The sequence below is a fragment of the Sarcophilus harrisii genome, chromosome 3 (assembly GCF_902635505.1).
Source record: "Sarcophilus harrisii chromosome 3, mSarHar1.11, whole genome shotgun sequence".
NCBI lineage: Eukaryota > Metazoa > Chordata > Mammalia > Dasyuromorphia > Dasyuridae > Sarcophilus > Sarcophilus harrisii.
This window is the reverse complement of record NC_045428.1, coordinates 226,451,618-226,470,658: the sequence shown is the minus strand read 5'-3', so window position 1 is coordinate 226,470,658 and position 19,041 is coordinate 226,451,618. Positions and strand designations below refer to the sequence as shown.

The window sequence follows — 19,041 nt, the reverse complement described above, 5'->3', positions numbered from 1 at the left end:
TATATACCTATACACCTGGAATCGAAACAGGTCATGAGTAGAAAAAGTTTAAGAAGTCCTTCTCTGGTCTATCTAGAACACTGGCCTGAATTCTGTATGCTAACAATCCCTTAAATTAAAATTGTCTCCTAGAAATTCTTCTTCTAGACTTGAGGATTCAGGAGGGGTCCAGTCTTTAGGGATGGAAACTAGATCAGGAGAAAAGATTGCAGTTACTAGGGTAGTTGCCATGAATGAGGATGTCATTCCCCAGCAGCTAGGAAAAACAGCTTCTTTCCTGTTTGTTCTCTAAATCCTGACTCCCCTGACTCCCCCTTTCCTTTTTTTCAGACTCTTCTGACTGCCCTCTGGTTGCTATGGCAACACTTCTCTTGCTGAGATATCTTAGGCAGACAGGTATTCTTAGGCAGATAGATGTTACTGAAGCTTTTGAAGCAATTCTGGACATCTCTTCCATTTGCCTTAAATGCCAGGAGGTGGGTAACTGGAAGAAATGTATTTTGTTGCAGAAGCCAGTACCTTTGCCTAGGGCATGCTGAGAGCTAAAATGATGATATGGTTCTCTCATCCTAATTTGTTGCCCTCCACAATCCAGTTTACCTACAGAAGCCTAACTGATAAGGTTTAACAGGCCATAAACTTTAGGGCAATTAATTACCTGCAATATAAAAGTGAATTATCGTTACCATAAAATAAACAAATTTACTTAGGTTTTGGCTCCAAAAGAACTGTACCTGGTGAGATGTGTGTATAAAGGGGAATATTCTTTGAATTGTGCAGCTTGAAGAAAAATAGAGAAAAATATTTAAGAGTAGAAGCTGGAGCTTGGTGGGTAGAAACTCCAGCCATAGTGTTTGAGAATCAAAATGACTTAGAGATCTGGATGTTTTTTTTTCTTCTGATGCCAGGATCTAAATTATCTCTGATTACAGTTAGCTAGTAATAGGGATAACTGGCTCCTATAAATTTCAGTAATTGGAACAAGACCCCACTTGCCTCTGTCCTAATTCTAATTCTAGAACTGGCAGTAAGCTGGAGATTTTTTCAAGAACTAGTTAGTCATAGATAGGGTATGCAGCAGTCAGGACTGGGAAAGCCTAATCAGATGGGAGTCTTGGGAAGTTAATGTGAAACAGAGGACAGAGCTGGCTAATAAAAAATTAAGGTATCAGTGTTAATTTAAAGACCAGGTACCGGTTCATTTGCCTAGATGTAAAGACAATGGCTCTCTCTTGAAATCTCATGTTCTGGGAGATCCTTCAACAGGAAACATTTTCCCAAGCTGCTTTGCTTTAGAACTGTTTAACTAGCAAATGGCAGTCCCATAGTCTGCACCAAGTGCTCTCTCCCTTTTCTCTGGATTAGGAACGATTAGGAAGCAAGAAGAGGAGTAATAAGGCTGAGGAAGAAGAGAGGGAAAAGCAGGTAAAGATAAAAAAGGAAAATGGAGGTATAATGCTAGGAAAAAATTTTTTAAGAATTTCAGTGGTAGCCATGACAAAATACAGATGGCAACATGATGGGTTACTGTGAGAAGAGTATTGACTCTCACTTCTGATGTTCCTACATGAGCTTGGGAAATTCAGGGGTCTAAGTGTAATGCTATATAAAACAAAGAGAATGAATAGGATGGTCTCTGAGGTATTCTCAAGTCCTAGATATGTGATCCCATGACCCTCTAACTCTGAAAATGGATTAAATTGCCAAGAGGAACTGGAGCAGGTGGAATAACCAGAATAGTGGAGACATATTAGAGAAAAAAACAAAATAAGAGGGAAATAAACATTGATCAAGAACCTGCTGTATGCCAGGCACTGTGCTAAGCATTTTACAAATATTGATCCTCACAACAATAGGAGCTATTTCATTTTATAGATGTGGAAACAGAAGCAAAACAAGTGCCCAGAATCACACAACTAAATCTTTCCATTTGAAAATGTTCTCTTGCTTCTTCTCTCTTCCACATGATTGTCCAAGGTCTTAGGGCTGGTTAATAAGTAACAGAATCAGGATTAGCAAGCACTTAGGTTTTTAGATATCTAATCTAATGCTTTTTATGGAATCTAAGGGGTCTAGCATAAAGCCTAGGCTGATACTCAATGATTTTTGATGTTTTGCCATTTCAGCTATGTCCATTTCAGTGTGATCCCCATTTGGGGTTTTCTAAGCTAAGATACTGAACTGGTTTGCCATTCCCTTCTCCAGATCATTTAACAGATGAGAAAATGAGGCAAATAAGGTTAAAGGACTTCCCCAGGATCACACAGCTAATAAGTGTCTGAGGCCAGATTTGAACTCAGGAAGATGAGTTCACACACACATTTTTACATGTTTACAAATAAAATCATACATAATATATACACAATATATGTGTGTATGCATACACATATATGTTATATCAACATTTCTCAATGTGTTTCTTTGAGATTTCGACATTAAATTATTTTCACTAATGGAAACCATTTTTGGCAGAGGTTGAGCTGACCATCTTTGATAAGCTTCACGCATTGTCCTTTATGTTAGCTAGTCACTAAACCATACATCTTAATGTTTTAGTCACAGAAAACAAATATTAAATTTTGTCTCCTATAAAAAATTTAAAAAACCTTTGGCTTTTCATAAATTATTCCACAATGAATCATATTTTGTAATAATTTTTCTAAATGGAAAACTGATTAAAACATTTTTCTTTCCTGTTCATTTTACACACACAAAACACATAATAACAAATCCGAAGGGATTTAATCTACCAAGATACATATGGAAGTTCAGTTCAGCTGATTTTCAGTCTTATCCGACTGTTCCTGATCCTATTTGGGTTTTTTTTAGTAGAGATATGAAAGTAATTTGCCATTTCTTTCTCCAGATCATTTTATAGATGAGGAAAGACAAACAGGAAACCTACAGTCACACAGCTAGTTTCTGAGACTAGATTTGAATTCTGTTCTTCCTGACTCCCGGTCTAACACTCTATCTATTGTTCCACCTAGCTACTCTTTAGCTTCTGAATGTAACCCAACTATTAGTGTGGATGACTTTTAATTTTGTTCCACCACCAAGCATTTTTTTGTATGAAGTGATTTCCCAAGATCATACAGCTAGTAAATGTCTGAAGTTAGATTTGAACTCAAGAAATGAGTCTTTCTGATTCTAGGTCTGGTGCTCTATTTGTTGCATCAGCTAGTTACCCCACATGGAAGTTAAATTAAGTACAATTACAAAGAATTATTTAAAGAACTGGGCTTAAATTGAAGAAAAACTAATTGCTCATGTGTAGTAAAAGCAAATATAATACTAACAATAATACTGCCTAAATTAATTTACTTATTTAATGTCATACTAATCAAAGTACCAAAAACACTATAGAACAGGAAAAAAAATAAATGAAATTTATCTGGAGAAATTAATTCAATCAAGAATTTCAAGGGAAATAATGAAAGAGTGAGCCAGAAGGGAATTTAGAAGTATCAAATCTCAAAGTATCCTACAAATCAGAAATCATTTCTGCCTCTGCCACATATGGGATGTTGAACATATTATCTGCTCTCTCGGGGCTCAATTTCCTGATCTGGAAAACAAAGGATGTCATTAGATAGCTTCTTAGGTCCCTTTCAATACTACAATCTACAATTTTATGATTCTGAGTTAGAATAGAGAAAGAAATATGAAGAAAACAGGCATAAATTATTTCAAGTTTATGATTAGAAAAAGAAATCATCTTATATGTGTCCTTAACACAAAAGGAAGGAAGGAAGAAAAGAAGAAAGGAAGGAAGGAAAGAAGGAAGGAAAATTAATTATGCCCTACAGCACATTTGGTAATAGAGCTTATTAAAATGGCTCATTGGAGAGTGAGACAATCACCTTGCATACTCGGTTGAGGCACTCTTTTAAGATGGGAAATAGCAACAGCAGGGGAACACAGGAAGTTATAGAGCTTCAGATATGAGTGAGAAGATAAATTGGGTTGAGACATGGGAGGGAAGACAGTAATTAGAAAAGGCAAGTAGGTCAAGAGATGCTGGAGCTTATTCCAATGCTTAGGGGAAGTGAAACAGATGAGAAAGAGAAGTTGATAATGAAAGAATTGGACTCCCTTCAGTTGGTGTTCACTCCCCTACTGGCAACAACTTTATTTAAAACTATAATGTGGAAAATGTGGTTTCTTGAATCATAGCCTGTCATTTCTAAATGAAATAGAAAGGAAACTTTTTTTCTTTATTGGCATCAAAGTTCTTACTTAATATTGAATGATCCATAATTTCATCTTTGTAGATATTTTTCAGAGGTACAGATCTCAACCCCTTTTTATTTCTTTTTAAATAAATTGCTGTTTAGTCATCTTCAGTTGGGTTCAACTCTCTGTGACTCCATCTGGCATTTTTTGGGCAAGGATACAAGGTTTGCTGTTTCTTTCTCTAGTTTGTTTTACAGATAAACAAACTGAGTCAAACAGGTTAGATGACTTGCTCAGAGTAGCTAACAAGGATCTGAGGTTGAATTAAAACACAGAAAGGTGAGTTTTCCAGACTCCAGGCCTGGTACTTTATTCACTGTACCACCCAATTGAAATAAACAATAACCTAAAATCATCTCTATGCTTTGCTAGTCTGAGTTTAGGATGACAGTTTTATACAGACTACCACCAGGGCTATTTCCAAAGCCTTTCCCACATAGTAAGAGAGAGCAAAATTTGTATTTTATACTTGCTATTTTAATGCTGTAGCATTCAAGAGCTTAAAATCAGCTGAACATCACAATGAGAAATCAGACCAGGACTTATTAGGGGGCAAAACACTAAATTAGACCTAAATTTCAAAAGAGTATTAATAAGCCTTAAGAATAAAAATCAAGCACATATTAACCCTATATCAGATTGCTTTCTGTGTTGGGAAGATGAGAGGTAAGGGAGAGAGAAAAAATTTTGGAACACAAAATTTTACAAAAATGAATGGTGAAAATCATTTTTACATGTATTTGGAAAAAAGAAATACTAATGAAAAATCTAAATAATTAGTAATTTTTTAGAAAAAAAAAGAGTTGATGAGAGAACAAAAATAAATAAATAAATAAAGGCAAATCCAAGTTTCTGGGGTTGTCAGCAATATTTTGTGACTTAAGTGTAATAGACTAATATAGTGTTAGCATTGTGGAGTTTTCTGATTGACATGTAGATCAACTGAATTTTCCACTGGCAAAAAAAAAAAAAAAAAAAATACAGCACCAAAGCACTCTAGCTTTCTTATACACAAATATCCCTAACGAAGGGCCAGCCAAGTAACAGTGGCTAGAGTGCTGGGCTCAAGGCAGGAAAACTTCCTGAATTCAACTCTGGCCTCAGTCACTTACCAGGTATGTTTGCCTCAGTTTCCTCATGTGTAAGTGAGTTTGAGAAATACATTGCAAACCAGTTTAGTATTGTTGCCAAGAAAACCCCAAATGAGGCCATGAAAGTGAGCCATGACTGAAACTACTAAAAATTCTTAATAAAGACCGGAATTCAAGAGAAGTGGGTATAGAACACACATCCTGCCTCCATGATCTGCCTTTTGTACCAACTCAGATTCATTTGCAAACTGAAAAAAATCTTAGAAATGTGCAGTATTGTCAGAAAAATAATTTAGGTAGCTTTGTGTAACTAAAGGGTTTGGTCTGTAGCCCAGACCTGGGGGTGGAAAAGGAAAAGTCTAAATCTTAACCTAGAGCACACTATCTGGCTTTTTGTTAGCTAATTGTAGTGGCTATAACTAAAAGAGCTATCAGCCAACTTTTAGCTGGTAAAAATTCTAGACAGCACATCTTAGCAAACTGACCCTGAGATGGCCTGGCTGGCCCTTAAGAGACAAGCCTGAAATTTTGTGGCTGGAAATAAGGTCCAACAAGAGATGTATAAAGACCAGCTAAGCAACAAATAAACAGATACTATGTGGTAGGATTGGCAGAGTCCAGTGGAACAGAGACAATCACCAGCATGGAGCAGACCCAGTGAACCCCTTCAGAGAAATATGTCTATCAGACACACTCAGTGAAAAACAAGCCTAGTGAAGTATCAAAAATACCATCAGAAGTTATCAGTATTGGAGGTATAAGTTTACTCTCCATATGCAGGCTCTTCATTCACAGAGAAAAAACTCAACAAACATTTATTAAACATCTACTTTTGCTGGGCACTATGCTAAGACCATGCATTTTCACTCTCTCTCACTGATGTTTGTAGAAAAGTGTGACCTATATCTATGAGTGGAATGTGCTCTTGTAAATCTTTGTTGTGCTAGTTAACTAAATGCCCTTGCTTTCAGTTAATTGTGTTTTCTCACTGGCTAGAGAAAACAAACAGGTCAGTGGGAGTTTGTAAATTATTGTTCTGACTGATACAGAATACCTTGAATCAGAAGTAGCTATTTCAGAAGTAGCTATTCTGGGGACCCCACATATGGAAGAGAGTATCCCAGGATAATAGACGTGCTACATGATATATGGGACTATCTGAACTTCCTTAATAAGGAGTCCCCTATCCATTCACTGTTCACTAAGGCAACCCAGATTATTAGAAGTCTTTATCATGTAGGGAAAGACTTATGAAAGAAATAGGGCAGATCATGGTGACAGTTTGTTGAAAATCTGTTCCCTAAATTAGTCATCTTAATTTCTTACACATTTTACTCTCAATTTACTGTCATTCTTTTCAACCTTTTCATTGAGTGACCAACCACTAGTAATAAATATATTAAGGTAATCACCAGGAAACACATGATCACCTGGTGTTTGCATATAAAAAATTTGCAATTAAAAAAAATTTTGTAATAGTTTTTTATTTTCAAAACACATGCAAAGATAGTTTTCAATATTCCCTTGCAAAACTTTGTGTTCCAAATTTTTCTCCTTCCTTATCCCCTGCCTCCATCCCCTAGATAGCAAGTAATCCAATATAGTTAAACCTGTTAAATTGTTATTCTTGATATGGGAGGAAAAAATAAAAACAAAATTTGTGTCTTAAAAAAAGAAAAAGAAAGAAAATCTTTTCCCTATTGTCACCATTTGCATTCTCCAGGAGTCAGCTTCAGAATATATCCTGATCTCAAGGAGTTTATAGATGTATCTAATCTAATGACCTAGATCTTGATGCATTTAATGTCAAGAATGGAGATGGCATGAGGAACAAATTACTGTCATAACCTGGCAAATTAGAGATTGGATGTGGGTGCTAGTAGCATAATAAATAGACTGAGTAAGTAAGTATCTAGGAACTAGAAGTTTGGCTGGGTGTAGGCAGGACTAATACATTGTAAATGAGTAGGTGTACCTTCAGATTAAAACTCAAGCAATCAAAGAAAGAAAGCAGGTGTCTAGATGAGTGCAAATAATTCAATCTGAGCCAAAAAATTTTATTTATTTTTAAATTATAGATTTTTGACCAGCAAGATGTAAGAGATGAGGAGATAGAACTGACAAGACTTGCCAACTAATTGAAGTTGGGACTGGAGAGAGAGGGAAGAGTTGCAGTTTTCAGTTTAATTTAATAATTATTTGTTAAATGCCTCTGGTATTCAAAACCAGTAAGATATGGAAGCCACAAAGACAAACTGAAATTGAGAACATGATGATGCTTTCAGTAGCAGTAGATGGATTGGAAGAGGGACAAGGCAAAGTGTTCTGGATTTGCTAGTTGAGGACCCAGGTTCAAATCCTAGCCTTGACTTGGTGAAAATAATTTTGCCTCTCTACTCCTTAGATTTCTCTTGTAAAATGAGGGATGTAGACTAGATGGCTTCTTTTCCCATTCTGTATCTGTGGCAGCACTTTTGCCTAGGGCTGTTTATTACATGAAAAGCATTAAAAGAGAGAGTAAGGAAATCCAGCAAGCAAGAAAAAGATCTAGAACACTATTATTTAAAACATTTTTTTTTAAGGCAGTCAGGGTTAAGTGACTTGCCTGGGGTTACACAATAAGTATCTGAGTATTTAAACTCAGGTCTTCCTAACTCCAGGCCTAACTTCCTAACTGTGTGCTCTGTCCACAGTGCCAACTAAGTGCCCTCTTAAAATCTTTTTTTTTTTTTCAAAGCAATAAATCAAGTAATAGGATTGACTTGAACTGGAAAGGGAAGCTGGGCTAGAATAGACAAAAGCCATTCTGGAGAAACAACAAGAAAAAAGAATTTCAGGATCCTAAGGAGAATGATATACTAAGAAAGGGGATTTATAATAAAGGTTAAGACAAAATTAAAAATAACAACATAACAGTTCAGTTGAATAACATAGCCAAAGTCCAGGCATTTTTTGGAGTCAGTTATTCTTTTTTTAAAAAAAAATCTTCTGTTTTCACATTGCCTAAATTTCCCCCATGTTTGTCTACCTCTCAGCTTCCAGGAAGTCATTCCATGGAGAAAAGAAAAATTTTTTAAAGAAAAAAAAAGGGAGAGTGAGAGGAAGAGAAAAAAGAATAAACAATTATATAATCCTACTATGTGCTAGATACTGTGCTAAGTGTATTTTACAAATCTTACCTCATTTGATTCTCATAACAGTCTTGACTGGTGATGCTGTTATCTCCATTTTAAGAAAACTGAGGCAAACATAGATTAAGTCAATTGCCTAGGATTACATAGCTTCCTGACTCCAGGTCCAGCAAAATCAATTAATATATTAAAAAATTCAAAGCACATACAATGTTTCATCCTGTGGATTTTCAATCTCTGCAAAATTATGGAGGAAGTGTCTTTTGGGGGAGTCATGCTTGTTCTTTACAATTTTGCAATACTTATTTTTGTTTTGTTGTGGTTCTTTCCAATTTTCATTGTTATAATTATTATTTATATTGTTTCTTCAGTTTTCATCAATTCTTGTAGTCTTTACATGTTTCTCTGTATATACCATATTCATAATTTCCTACAATACAGTAATACATTTAATACCATATTTATATACCACAACTTGTTTAGCCATACAATCAATGGGTCTCGACTTGTTTTCTCTTCTTTACTACCATTTAAAAAAAAAAGTCACAGGCCATAAAATGGTATGGGTAATTGCATTGAAGTTCCATTACAAATCAAATGTACTTATGTATTTAAAAAAAAGCAGAAATGAAAGTCAAGAAGAGGTGTTTTTTTTTAGAGAATAGTTTAAAGAAAAGTAATAAGATCATCATGATCAAGAATCTTATTGTGCTCAGCTGCTTTATTCTTCTTACTTTAATAGACTGGTCACCCTAGGTTGAATGAAAAAAAAAATTAAGTCATCCACACTAATAAATGGGCTATATTCAGGAACTGAAGGGCAATACAATGGATAGAGTGCCAGACTTAGTGGCAGGAAGGCCTGAGTTCAAATCCAATCTCAGATACTTACTAGCTGTGTGGCTCTACAAAGTTTCCTCTTCTGGAAAATGAACTGGAGAAGGAAAAATAGCAAACCATTCTAGTATCCCTTCCAAGAAAACCCCAAATAGGGTCACAAGAGTCACTATGACTGAAAATGACTGAACAAAAATTCAGGAAATGAAGTGTCCAAAGACCTGAGATGTAGTTTTTTCTCCCTTTTAAGAAATGCATCACACAAGAAAAATCACTTTCCACTTTATGTATAGTATGATACCTTACAGAATTAAAAGAATAGTCCTTGAATTAGCCCAAAAATGGTTAAAAAAAACTCATGCAAGAAATTTAAAGTTATTTTCTTAAGCACAGTCTAGATTTTTAGATTACACTCCATCAATTATATTTTATGTTATTCCATTTACAAAAACTAAAAAAGAAAAATATGCCTCTTATCCAGTTTTAACCATCAAGTTATCATGTGACCAAGTTTATTCCACAAGGAATAAAGATACTCATTAGACCTGTGTTTTCCTTGATATAGTTAGTATCTGGATGAGAGAACTCCCTCTATCTATAGAAGGACTCTGAGCAATTAATTTTGAGATACCATTAATTGAAGTTATATGAAAAGTTATCTTCTCTCCAAAAATATTCAAACACTAAGACTGTGTCTTGGTAACCTTACAGTTGCAATAGTCATCATATTATTAATAGGTTTCTCTCTCTCGTGTGCTAATTTAGAGAAAAGAGTTCTTTTTTAAAGTCCTATTTTTTTTTAGCCAGGGCAAAGGAAATGATAGTGATTTATAGTGGAAAGTAGATTGCCATTCAGTCAGAATCATCACACTGTTTTGCATACCATGTATTGGATATTTCCACTGAAAGATCTTTGTCTTGGAAAGTAACGAAGCCTAGTTTTTTCAGTTACTCATTGTGAAAAAAGTCACAGTGTAAAAATGAATTCTAAAGGGTGCCAAAAAGATTAAAATCTGAAATAACTGTCATCAACCAAAAGGTCAAAACTGCAAAGTTAGCTGAATTCAGACCACAGGAAGACAGCTGAATGCCCTAAAATCATTGCACTCCAAGTGCTTCCCACACAAATTGTCTTCAGTTCTTGTGAGAATGGATCAAATAGTACCATTGAAAATCTAAGTCTGTAAGCTTATGTTGGATTTTATGTACTTCAAAGTTTTACTTGTTTATTGTTTTTAATTACATATAAAATGGATTAGTCACAACAGATAGATGGAAGCTCCCTCTTAAAAAAAAGTATAGCTGAAGTGAAGCTGAAGCTCTCCAGTTTTTATATACTTGTGTGCTACAAAATGTCAGTACTTGTTATCAACTGCTACTTTGGTATGTCTTCCAAAATAGGCTTTAGTTTAGACAGGCAAAAAAAAAAAAAAAAGAAAGAAAAGTGTTTCTATAAATGTATTCAAGGCCAAGTTGAGGAGAGACAAGATTTTGACCGGCCTTGTACCTAGTTCTGTGGGTCTGTGAGGCAGCAGGATAGAAAAGAAGCCTCATCTAACACAAAAATATGCATTTCAGCTCAGGAAATTGTAAATAGAGTTGTAGTGGGGCACTTGCTAATTGCTATTGTTGTTGTCCAGTCTTCTTTGTGACCTCTTTTGGGATTTTCTTGGCAAAGATACTACAGTGCTCTTCCTTCTCCAATGCATTTTATAGATGAGGAAACTGAGGCAAAACAAGGTTAAGTAACTTGTCCAGGGTCACACAGCTAATAATATCTGATGCCAGATTTGAACTTAAGAAGTCTTCCTGACTCTAGGTCTGCCACTCTATCCACTGCACCACCAATGCACATTAGAAAACCAATACAAATATTGACGAAGCAAAATTACATAAGGATATATATAGTATATTTATATAGAATATATATTGTACATTGGAGATGACAAACTTACAGCTTGAAAGCTGGCAAAACTCCTTAGTGGAACTTAAACCAAATTAAAGCATAATTAGGGAATGCTAAACAAAATAAATAAAAATAAAATACAGCATAAATAATGTCAATTTGTGGTTTTCCAAGTCAACATAGGACTTCAGGAATCCATTTCTCTTTGATTTTGATAACACTGTTGCACTATACATACATACATATGTATGTATATTATTCTGTGTGAGTGTGTTATAGTAAGTGGAGAGAGTGGGGAGAACAGTAGGCTTGGAGTTAAGATTTCAAATCCCATTTTAGAGATTTTGCTAGCTGTAGACTCTGGGCTTTAATCACTTAATCTCTTTCTGCCTCGGTTTCCTCATCTATAAAATGGGGATAATAATAGCATCTCTGTCACAGGGTTGTTGTGTAGATCCAATGAGGAAATATATACAGTGGTTGCAACTTTAAAAACACTCTATAAGTATACTTGTTCTTTCCACATATAAACACATAAATGGAGAGCGAAATCTATGTAATATATAAATTGTATTATAATATGATTTTTATATTTTATATATTATGTATTATTTTATTTTACATATTATACATGGAGAGAGAAGTATATGCATATATGATAATTTCTATCTATGTATTTATATATGTGTATGTACATGTATACATATGTGCATATACTTATGTGGACTGAAAGGATATTTATGCACATATAGAGCTTTAAGACTGCAAAGCACTGTACATGCTTTTTCATTGAATCCTCACAATCCCTCTGAGATAGGTGCTAATGCATATGTGTGTGTATGTGTGTGTATCTTTATTTTATACAGAGAGAGAAGGAGAGAAAGAAACATACATACACATATCCAGATACTTCTTTTCATATCAGTGAGACTATTTTATTGCTATCTGAATCTTCATTGCTTTGTTATAATTTTCATTCAGTGAAGGAATTTGTTCAAATGTAGCAAATGCAATGTCAGTTTCCCATTCCAGAATAAACTTTCTTGCCTTGTACAGCTACACTTGACACCTTGTGTCAATCTGTTTAAAAAAAAAAAAAAGTTTGAGAAGTATGTGTTATTAGGTAAATCCAGAGGAAGTTGAAAGTAGTTTTAATAAGGGTATCTAGGTAAAGAATAAAATATTTTCCAATTGTTAAAAAAAATGTTGTATGAATGAATGCAAGCATAATGGACCTGTCTTCCACAGGAAAGCTTTTCACACACTTGAAAACAGTTCTATTCCCCTTAAATCTGTTCGCTAGGTTGAAAATTGTCACTTTCTTCATCTATTCTTTATGTGTTTCAAGGCCTCTGACCTTTCTAAATAACTTTTCTGGAAAAGTTCATCAATGCTTTTCTGAAACCGTGGTATGAAGAAAAATAAGAAATATATCAAATTAAAAAAGAAAGAAAGAAAGAAATATACCAGGTAGGACCCATCCAGAGGAAAGGATAGGAAGACAACATGACTTTTCTCTTTCTATTCAACATTTGGCTTAGCTGATGAAGCCAAAGATTGCATTGAATATTCTTGTCTGCTAAATCACATTTGTTGATTTATACTTAGATTACAATCTATTAAAATCCCCAGATTTTCTTCACTTCATCTGGTTTGCTGGCATTTTTTTCTTATTCTATACTTCTACAGTTGATTATTTTTAACCTAAATATAGGACTTTCAAAGAGGCAGCTAAGTAGACTGGATAGGTCTGGTGTAAGGAAGGCCTAAATTCAAATCCAGCCTCATATATTTCCTATCTGTGTGACCTGGGCAAGTCATTTAACCCCAGCTGCCTCAGTTTCCTCATCTGTAAAATGAGCTATAGAAGGAAATGACAAACCACTCCATTATCTTTGCCAAGAAAACTCCATGGACAGTATGGTCCGTGGGATCACAAAGCGTCAGACATAACTGAATAACAACAAATGGAACTTCCCATTTATTTCTACTTAATTAGATTAGATTTGACCTATTGTTCTGGCTTCCTGATCTTTTTAAGATGCCAGTTCTTCCATCTAAAATATTAACTCTCTCTCCATCCCAGCTTCACATCATCTGCAAATTTGGTAAACAAGCCATCTAATCTTTCATCCAGTCATCAATAAAAATATTAAACATAAAAAGACCAAGGAAAGCATTGTATTCTGCCAATGACCTTCCCCTAGATTGCCCTTGAGCCATTAATATTCTTTGGGTCTGGCTGGTCAATCAGTTCAGAATGCACTTGACTGCACATGAAATAAACATTTCTTCTTTCTGTTTAAAACACTATTATGATCAAATTCCTTGCTGAAATTCAGTTATACTTTTTCTTTGCAATTCCCCTGATCTACCACTGTACCAGATATAATGAGAGAGAAAAGGAAGGAGAAAGAGCTAAACAGAAAGCCAGAGAGAGAGAGACAGACAGACAGACACACACACACACACACACACACACACACACACAAAGAGATTAGTCTACCACTATCATAATTTGTTCTTGGTAAACCCGTGGCTAGTACCTAGTAATTAGTGCTTCCTTTTTTTTTTTTTCTTTTTTTTTTTTTTTAAAGAACTCACATCATCCCCTATAATAATGCCTTTTAAAATTTAAAAGAATCATTGTCAAGTTTACCTTACTGTGGTACAATTCTTGTGGTTAGTAGAATTCCCCTTTAGAAAACTGGGGCAATGTTTGCCTTTTCCCCCCAGCATTGATCTTATCTTTTCTATTATCTTTCTTTCAGTTCAAAATAGCTAAGACTACCCCTTCTTGTTCTCCTTATCATTGATTGTAAGTCTTAGCTCATTTTGCTTAACTCATTCTGGACTATAGAGTTCTTGCCATTCTCATAGAACCAGGCCAAGTTTTTATATCTACTCTTGCATCTATCTTCCATACATTTCTTTCCTTAACCTGAAGGGGAGGGACAAGCATTTATTATGTGCCTTCTATATGCTAAGCACCATGCAAATATAATCTCATTTGATTTGCACAATAATCTTGGGCGATAGATATCATTCTCATCCCTATTTTACAGATGGGGAAACTGAGGGAGTTTAAGTGACTGGCCCAGGGCCACACACAGCAAGCAAATGTCTGAGGCTGGATCTTCTGTGTTCAGTGCTATGTTCAGTAGGCCCTGTTACCAATTTGTTCTATCACTGGACTTCAATAACTCTGGAAGAGAGAGTGAGGCAGATGACTTTTATGTTTCACTTAAATCCAAATCACAAGCAAGTCAATACTTCACCCATGATGTCACTGGAACTCTTTGATAATGAAGGACAAAGTTAGCCCTGGGGGAACTGAACAAATTCCCTATGCCTGTTCTGATTTCTTTAGTCTGTTTTACCTTGTTTTCCTCAGAAGATCCATTGCTGGTTTTAGGTTTCCAGAACACATCTCCCCCTGTGCCATCTTCTTTCTATAAGTCCCACAGCTGAGTAGGACACCTGCGTCTTATAACTTCCAAATTCAGTACTTTACCCATTCTGCTTCACTACCCCTAGCAGAGAATATGATCCAAGGAAAAATTACCTGAGCTAAACATAGAAAACTTTGCAATGTGAATGTTTGATCCTTGGTACTCCCAGACTCCTCTTTCTGCTCCTTTTTCTTCTCTTTCACCCACTATACCCTTAATGCTTCTCCCTCCTTTCCCCTGCTCTGAGTGATGGTACTTATGAGCTGGTTCAAGTTGATAAGAGAGGTGGTGTTGCATAAGGGACTTTATGTCAGGAAGATCTGAGTTTAAATCTGCCCTCAGACAGTAGTTGTGAGACCCAAACAAGTCACTTCATCCTGTTTGCCTCAGTTTCCTCACATTTTTTATATATAAAAGTAAAATGAGCTGGAGAAAGAAATAGGAAACCACTCCAGCATCTTTGCCAAGAAAACCCAGATGGGGTCACAAAGAGTCAGATACAACTGAAAAAGGACTGAGCAACATGTTAGAGCAAATATATGGTCCACAAAACTCTGGTTTCAAGTCACAGGTTATTTTTCTGAAACTATTGCCCCTTGCTGCTTAAGTTAAGAGAACTAATTATGTCAACATTGTTGTTAAGAAGCTCTTTTTTTTTTATACCATGCTAATTAATTTTAAAAGGGAAAGGGACTTGATAGGTACCTTTCCTGTAGTTAAAATACTTGTTGAATAAATAGTCTATTAAATGCTAAAAAGCAAACCAAGGACCAAGTGTTATGCTCTGAGCAAATAAAAGGTCAAGTGCTCAATAAAGATTTACTATCTCCAGAGAAGTAATATGGGTGTAGTGGATCAAAAGCCACTTTGAAGTCAAGAAAGATTGGGATCAAAACCTGTCTTTTAGATATACTTTATGACCATGGACAAGTCACTCAAACTCTCATTGCCACATGACAACTTTTTAAGACTATAAATTACTGACAAGTTGCCAATCTGTGTCAGTCAAAGGAGTTTACACATATGATAGATAGAATATGAGGCAGGAATCAGGAGCTGAGTTCAACACCGGCTTCAGAATCTCAATTGCCTAGCCAAAAAAAGAAAGAAAAAGAAAGACTTATAAAATGAGAAAATGCTTATTTTTTCTTTTCCACTCTTCTGCTTATTTTTCTTTCCTTTTTTCCTTTGCCTCCCTCTCTTCCTTCCTGACAAATCAAAAGTCTAAGCCAAACTCTTTTCCCCTGCAAAAAAAAAGCAAGATAGTAGAATTTAAATTTTGTGGTGATCATAGACTTAATGACATTTTCTTCCTTCCTTCCTTCCTTCCTTATTTCTTTATTTCTTTTCCTTCCTTCCTTCTTTCTGGCCATTCTGAATAAGCTAGCTTGATAGTTATGTTATAATTGATATTTTTTATATCTTTTCATCTTTGAATAAAAGCAAAAAATGTGTAAAGTTAATTCCTAAAGATCTCACCCCAAGTCTCTCAAATCTTCCCAAAGCAATATGTGTAATGATATAGAGGATGTGGATGGAACAGTGCAGCTCACTACAAAAGGTCAAATCAAAAAGGGTAAAGGACTTCTATCAAATAACTTTGTGAATCTGCCTGCAGAGAAAAACATGCCGTCCCCAGCCCCTGGAGTTTCAGACGGCCACTCACTGCCACCGTGGATTACTCTAGCCAGGCAGAAGCGTCGGGGCTCACGAGAACAACAGCAACCAAGCAAGGAGGAAAAGCTTGCGACACCAGCCACGAAGGCAGACACAGAAAAGACGAGGGACGATCTGGACAGAAAAGAGGTGCTTACTAATACAACCTTTATCCCTTTCCTTCAGTACTATACAGAAACAACTTCTGGTACCTGAAATGACAGGTGCCCAGAGACTCTGGGGGGCACTGAAAGCACAATATGGGTAATTGATTTACTAAATCATAGAATCCATTTTGATAAAACACATACACACACAAAACCCACTGTATCTGTGAGGGATGGGTCCTGAAACTACAATTCGGTAACTGAATTATCAAAATGTAGCATCCATTTTGATTAAAAGAAAAAAAAAATCCAGTGCCTCTGTAGACGATGGCCACTGAAAGCACAATTTGAGTTTTACTAGATTATAGCATTTATTTTAGTTAAAAAATTAAAACAATTCACCAGTTCTGCAGGAAATATACATTGAAACCTCAATTGAGTTATCAAATTGTAACCCCCGTTTTAACTAAGACACAACCCAACTCAGTGGCTCTGTGAGAGAGGTTGAACTGAATGCATGACATGGTAACCGTGTTACATTTTGGGGGGAACCTCACAAATCAGCCCCCTTTCTCTGTGAGGGCTGTGAATGAGTCAGATCTGAAAGTGATTCACTTAGGCAAAGAGAGTCAAATCTCTCACCGTCTCCCTGTTGCTTAGGCAACGACGCTTGGCATCTGGAGAAATGAAACACGGTTAAAAATAACTTCTCAGTTTGACGCCTGGTGACAATGTCAACACTCCATTCGGGCTCCTTGCACGGTGATAAATGAGACCCGAATGCGCCTGGTGGCACGGGCTTCATGCTGGGGCCTCCGCTGAGAAGCGCTTCTGATTGGCTGCTGATTAGTCCTCACATGCGGCTCCCGAGTTAGGAATTAGAGATTCATTTTTGCATTCTGGAATGGAAGCAGTTCTTTCCAATCCGAGCAGCTGGGTTGGTGAGAGTTGTTTTTTCCACTAATAGTTTCAGATTCGGGTTTGGGCTGACATGATGAGATAAAGAAGCACTTGAAATTGTGTGTTAATGATGAGGTTGACAGAGTCACCAGGACAGAAATGGTCCTAAATTTCCATTTAAAATCTCAGATTGAGGAGTTACAGAGCACCCAGAGGCACAGTCATGAGGCGGTTTCAAAAATAAATATATGGACTATTTAGATAAACCTCTGTGATTTCTTAGCCCAGTTTGTCCCTTTGGGTAGGGTATTGTAGAAAAAAAACCACAGGATTTGAGAACAAAATGTCCTGGGTTCTGTCCTTTATCACCTTTGATATTTTGTACAGATCACTTACCTTCCCCAGGACTTTGGTTAAACATCTTTAAGATGACTAGATTAAATGGCCTCTAAAATTCCATCCTGCTATAAATTGATAATATTAGTATAGATATCCTGTATTTCTACCAAAAATTCTAATTTTAAAATGAAATATTTGCCACTAGAATGGAGAATAATGTGGCAAAAAAAAAAAAAAAAAAAAGGTAAATGAATAGTGCCAGAACATCATGAAAAAGGTGTAAGTCATTAACCTAAGCATTAAATTCTGAAGGTCAGTTAAATAGAAGAACAGCTAGAACAAACAAGACTTTGTCACCCATCACTGACTGTGTGAACCTAGGAAAGTCCCTTCCCTTATAAAATGGAGGGGCTTAAGTTAGAGAGGTGATCTCTAAGGTCTAAAAAGCCAACTTTTAAGTAGCAATTATTTATCTAGGGAAAGCTGCAGAAAGCTTTTTTTAATCCCAAGGAAGGGAAAGGTATGTTTCCTACAGTGATCCTCTCCGATTTGCTTGGAGGGTTGGAGCAAGTAGAAAAGAGAAAAAGAAATTTTTAGAAATTATTTAACCTGAAATTTGTGTCGAAGAAATAGATGGGTTGTCATTCATGTAAGGTAGAAAAGATTCTCACAGATCTTATAAATAGGAGTCCTCCATGAAGAGGAAATCACAGGGTCCAGGTACATGGATCCATATGTGCATATATGTTTAGTTGCCCCCATCTACACAAGTGATCTCTCTCTGTGTGTGTCTCTGTCTCTGTCTCTGTCTCTCCTCTATCATTTCCATATAAAATAAATTAGTTCACACACTCTGCTTTTGAAAAGCACCTTCTGGGTTCCAAAATCAATGTCAGTCTTAGTCATAAAGTGATCACAAGTGATATTATTAGTATTTGCCCTTTTAAAATCTCTCCATAGGAGCGCATTAAGCAACAAGCCGACTTTGTCCGTAGCAAATCTTTCCTGGTGCAACCAGCTAAAACTGCTGAAGAACAGAAGCCAAGAGCAAAGCTGAATCTCAAAGAAGGACTTCATCGAGGCATTTCACTTTCCCATCAGAACCTGGGTATGAAAAATCTCTCTAACATTATGAGAAAGGGTTGTGTTCTAGCCATTTTATTTCAAGGAATTCTGGCATCTGAGTATACTAATTTTCATTCGGTCATTCACATTTTCTTTTCCACCTCAACAAAATAAACTGTTTATAAAATCTGTTAGATGCTCTTCATAATTGTTATTTAATATAAAAAATTTATCTGAAGGAATACATCTACTTACAAGGACTTTTCTGCTGCACATTGTTAAAATAATAGAAGTAGTTTGCAATGGATTGGCAAGCTTCCC

General features: G+C 35.9%; 1 protein-coding gene across 3 annotated transcripts in view; it reads left to right on the top strand.

The window, feature by feature from the left end:
• KIAA1211L (KIAA1211 like) overlaps positions 1 to 19,041 on the top strand; it is a 228,764-nt gene that overhangs the window by 202,664 nt on the left and 7,059 nt on the right. For all 3 annotated transcript variants that reach the window (XM_031959121.1, XM_031959119.1, XM_031959120.1), the window contains exons 8-9: positions 16,272 to 16,459; positions 18,616 to 18,763. In XM_031959121.1, the coding sequence (XP_031814981.1) occupies positions 16,272 to 16,459; positions 18,616 to 18,763 (336 nt within the window). The remainder of the gene's footprint in view (positions 1 to 16,271; positions 16,460 to 18,615; positions 18,764 to 19,041) is intronic.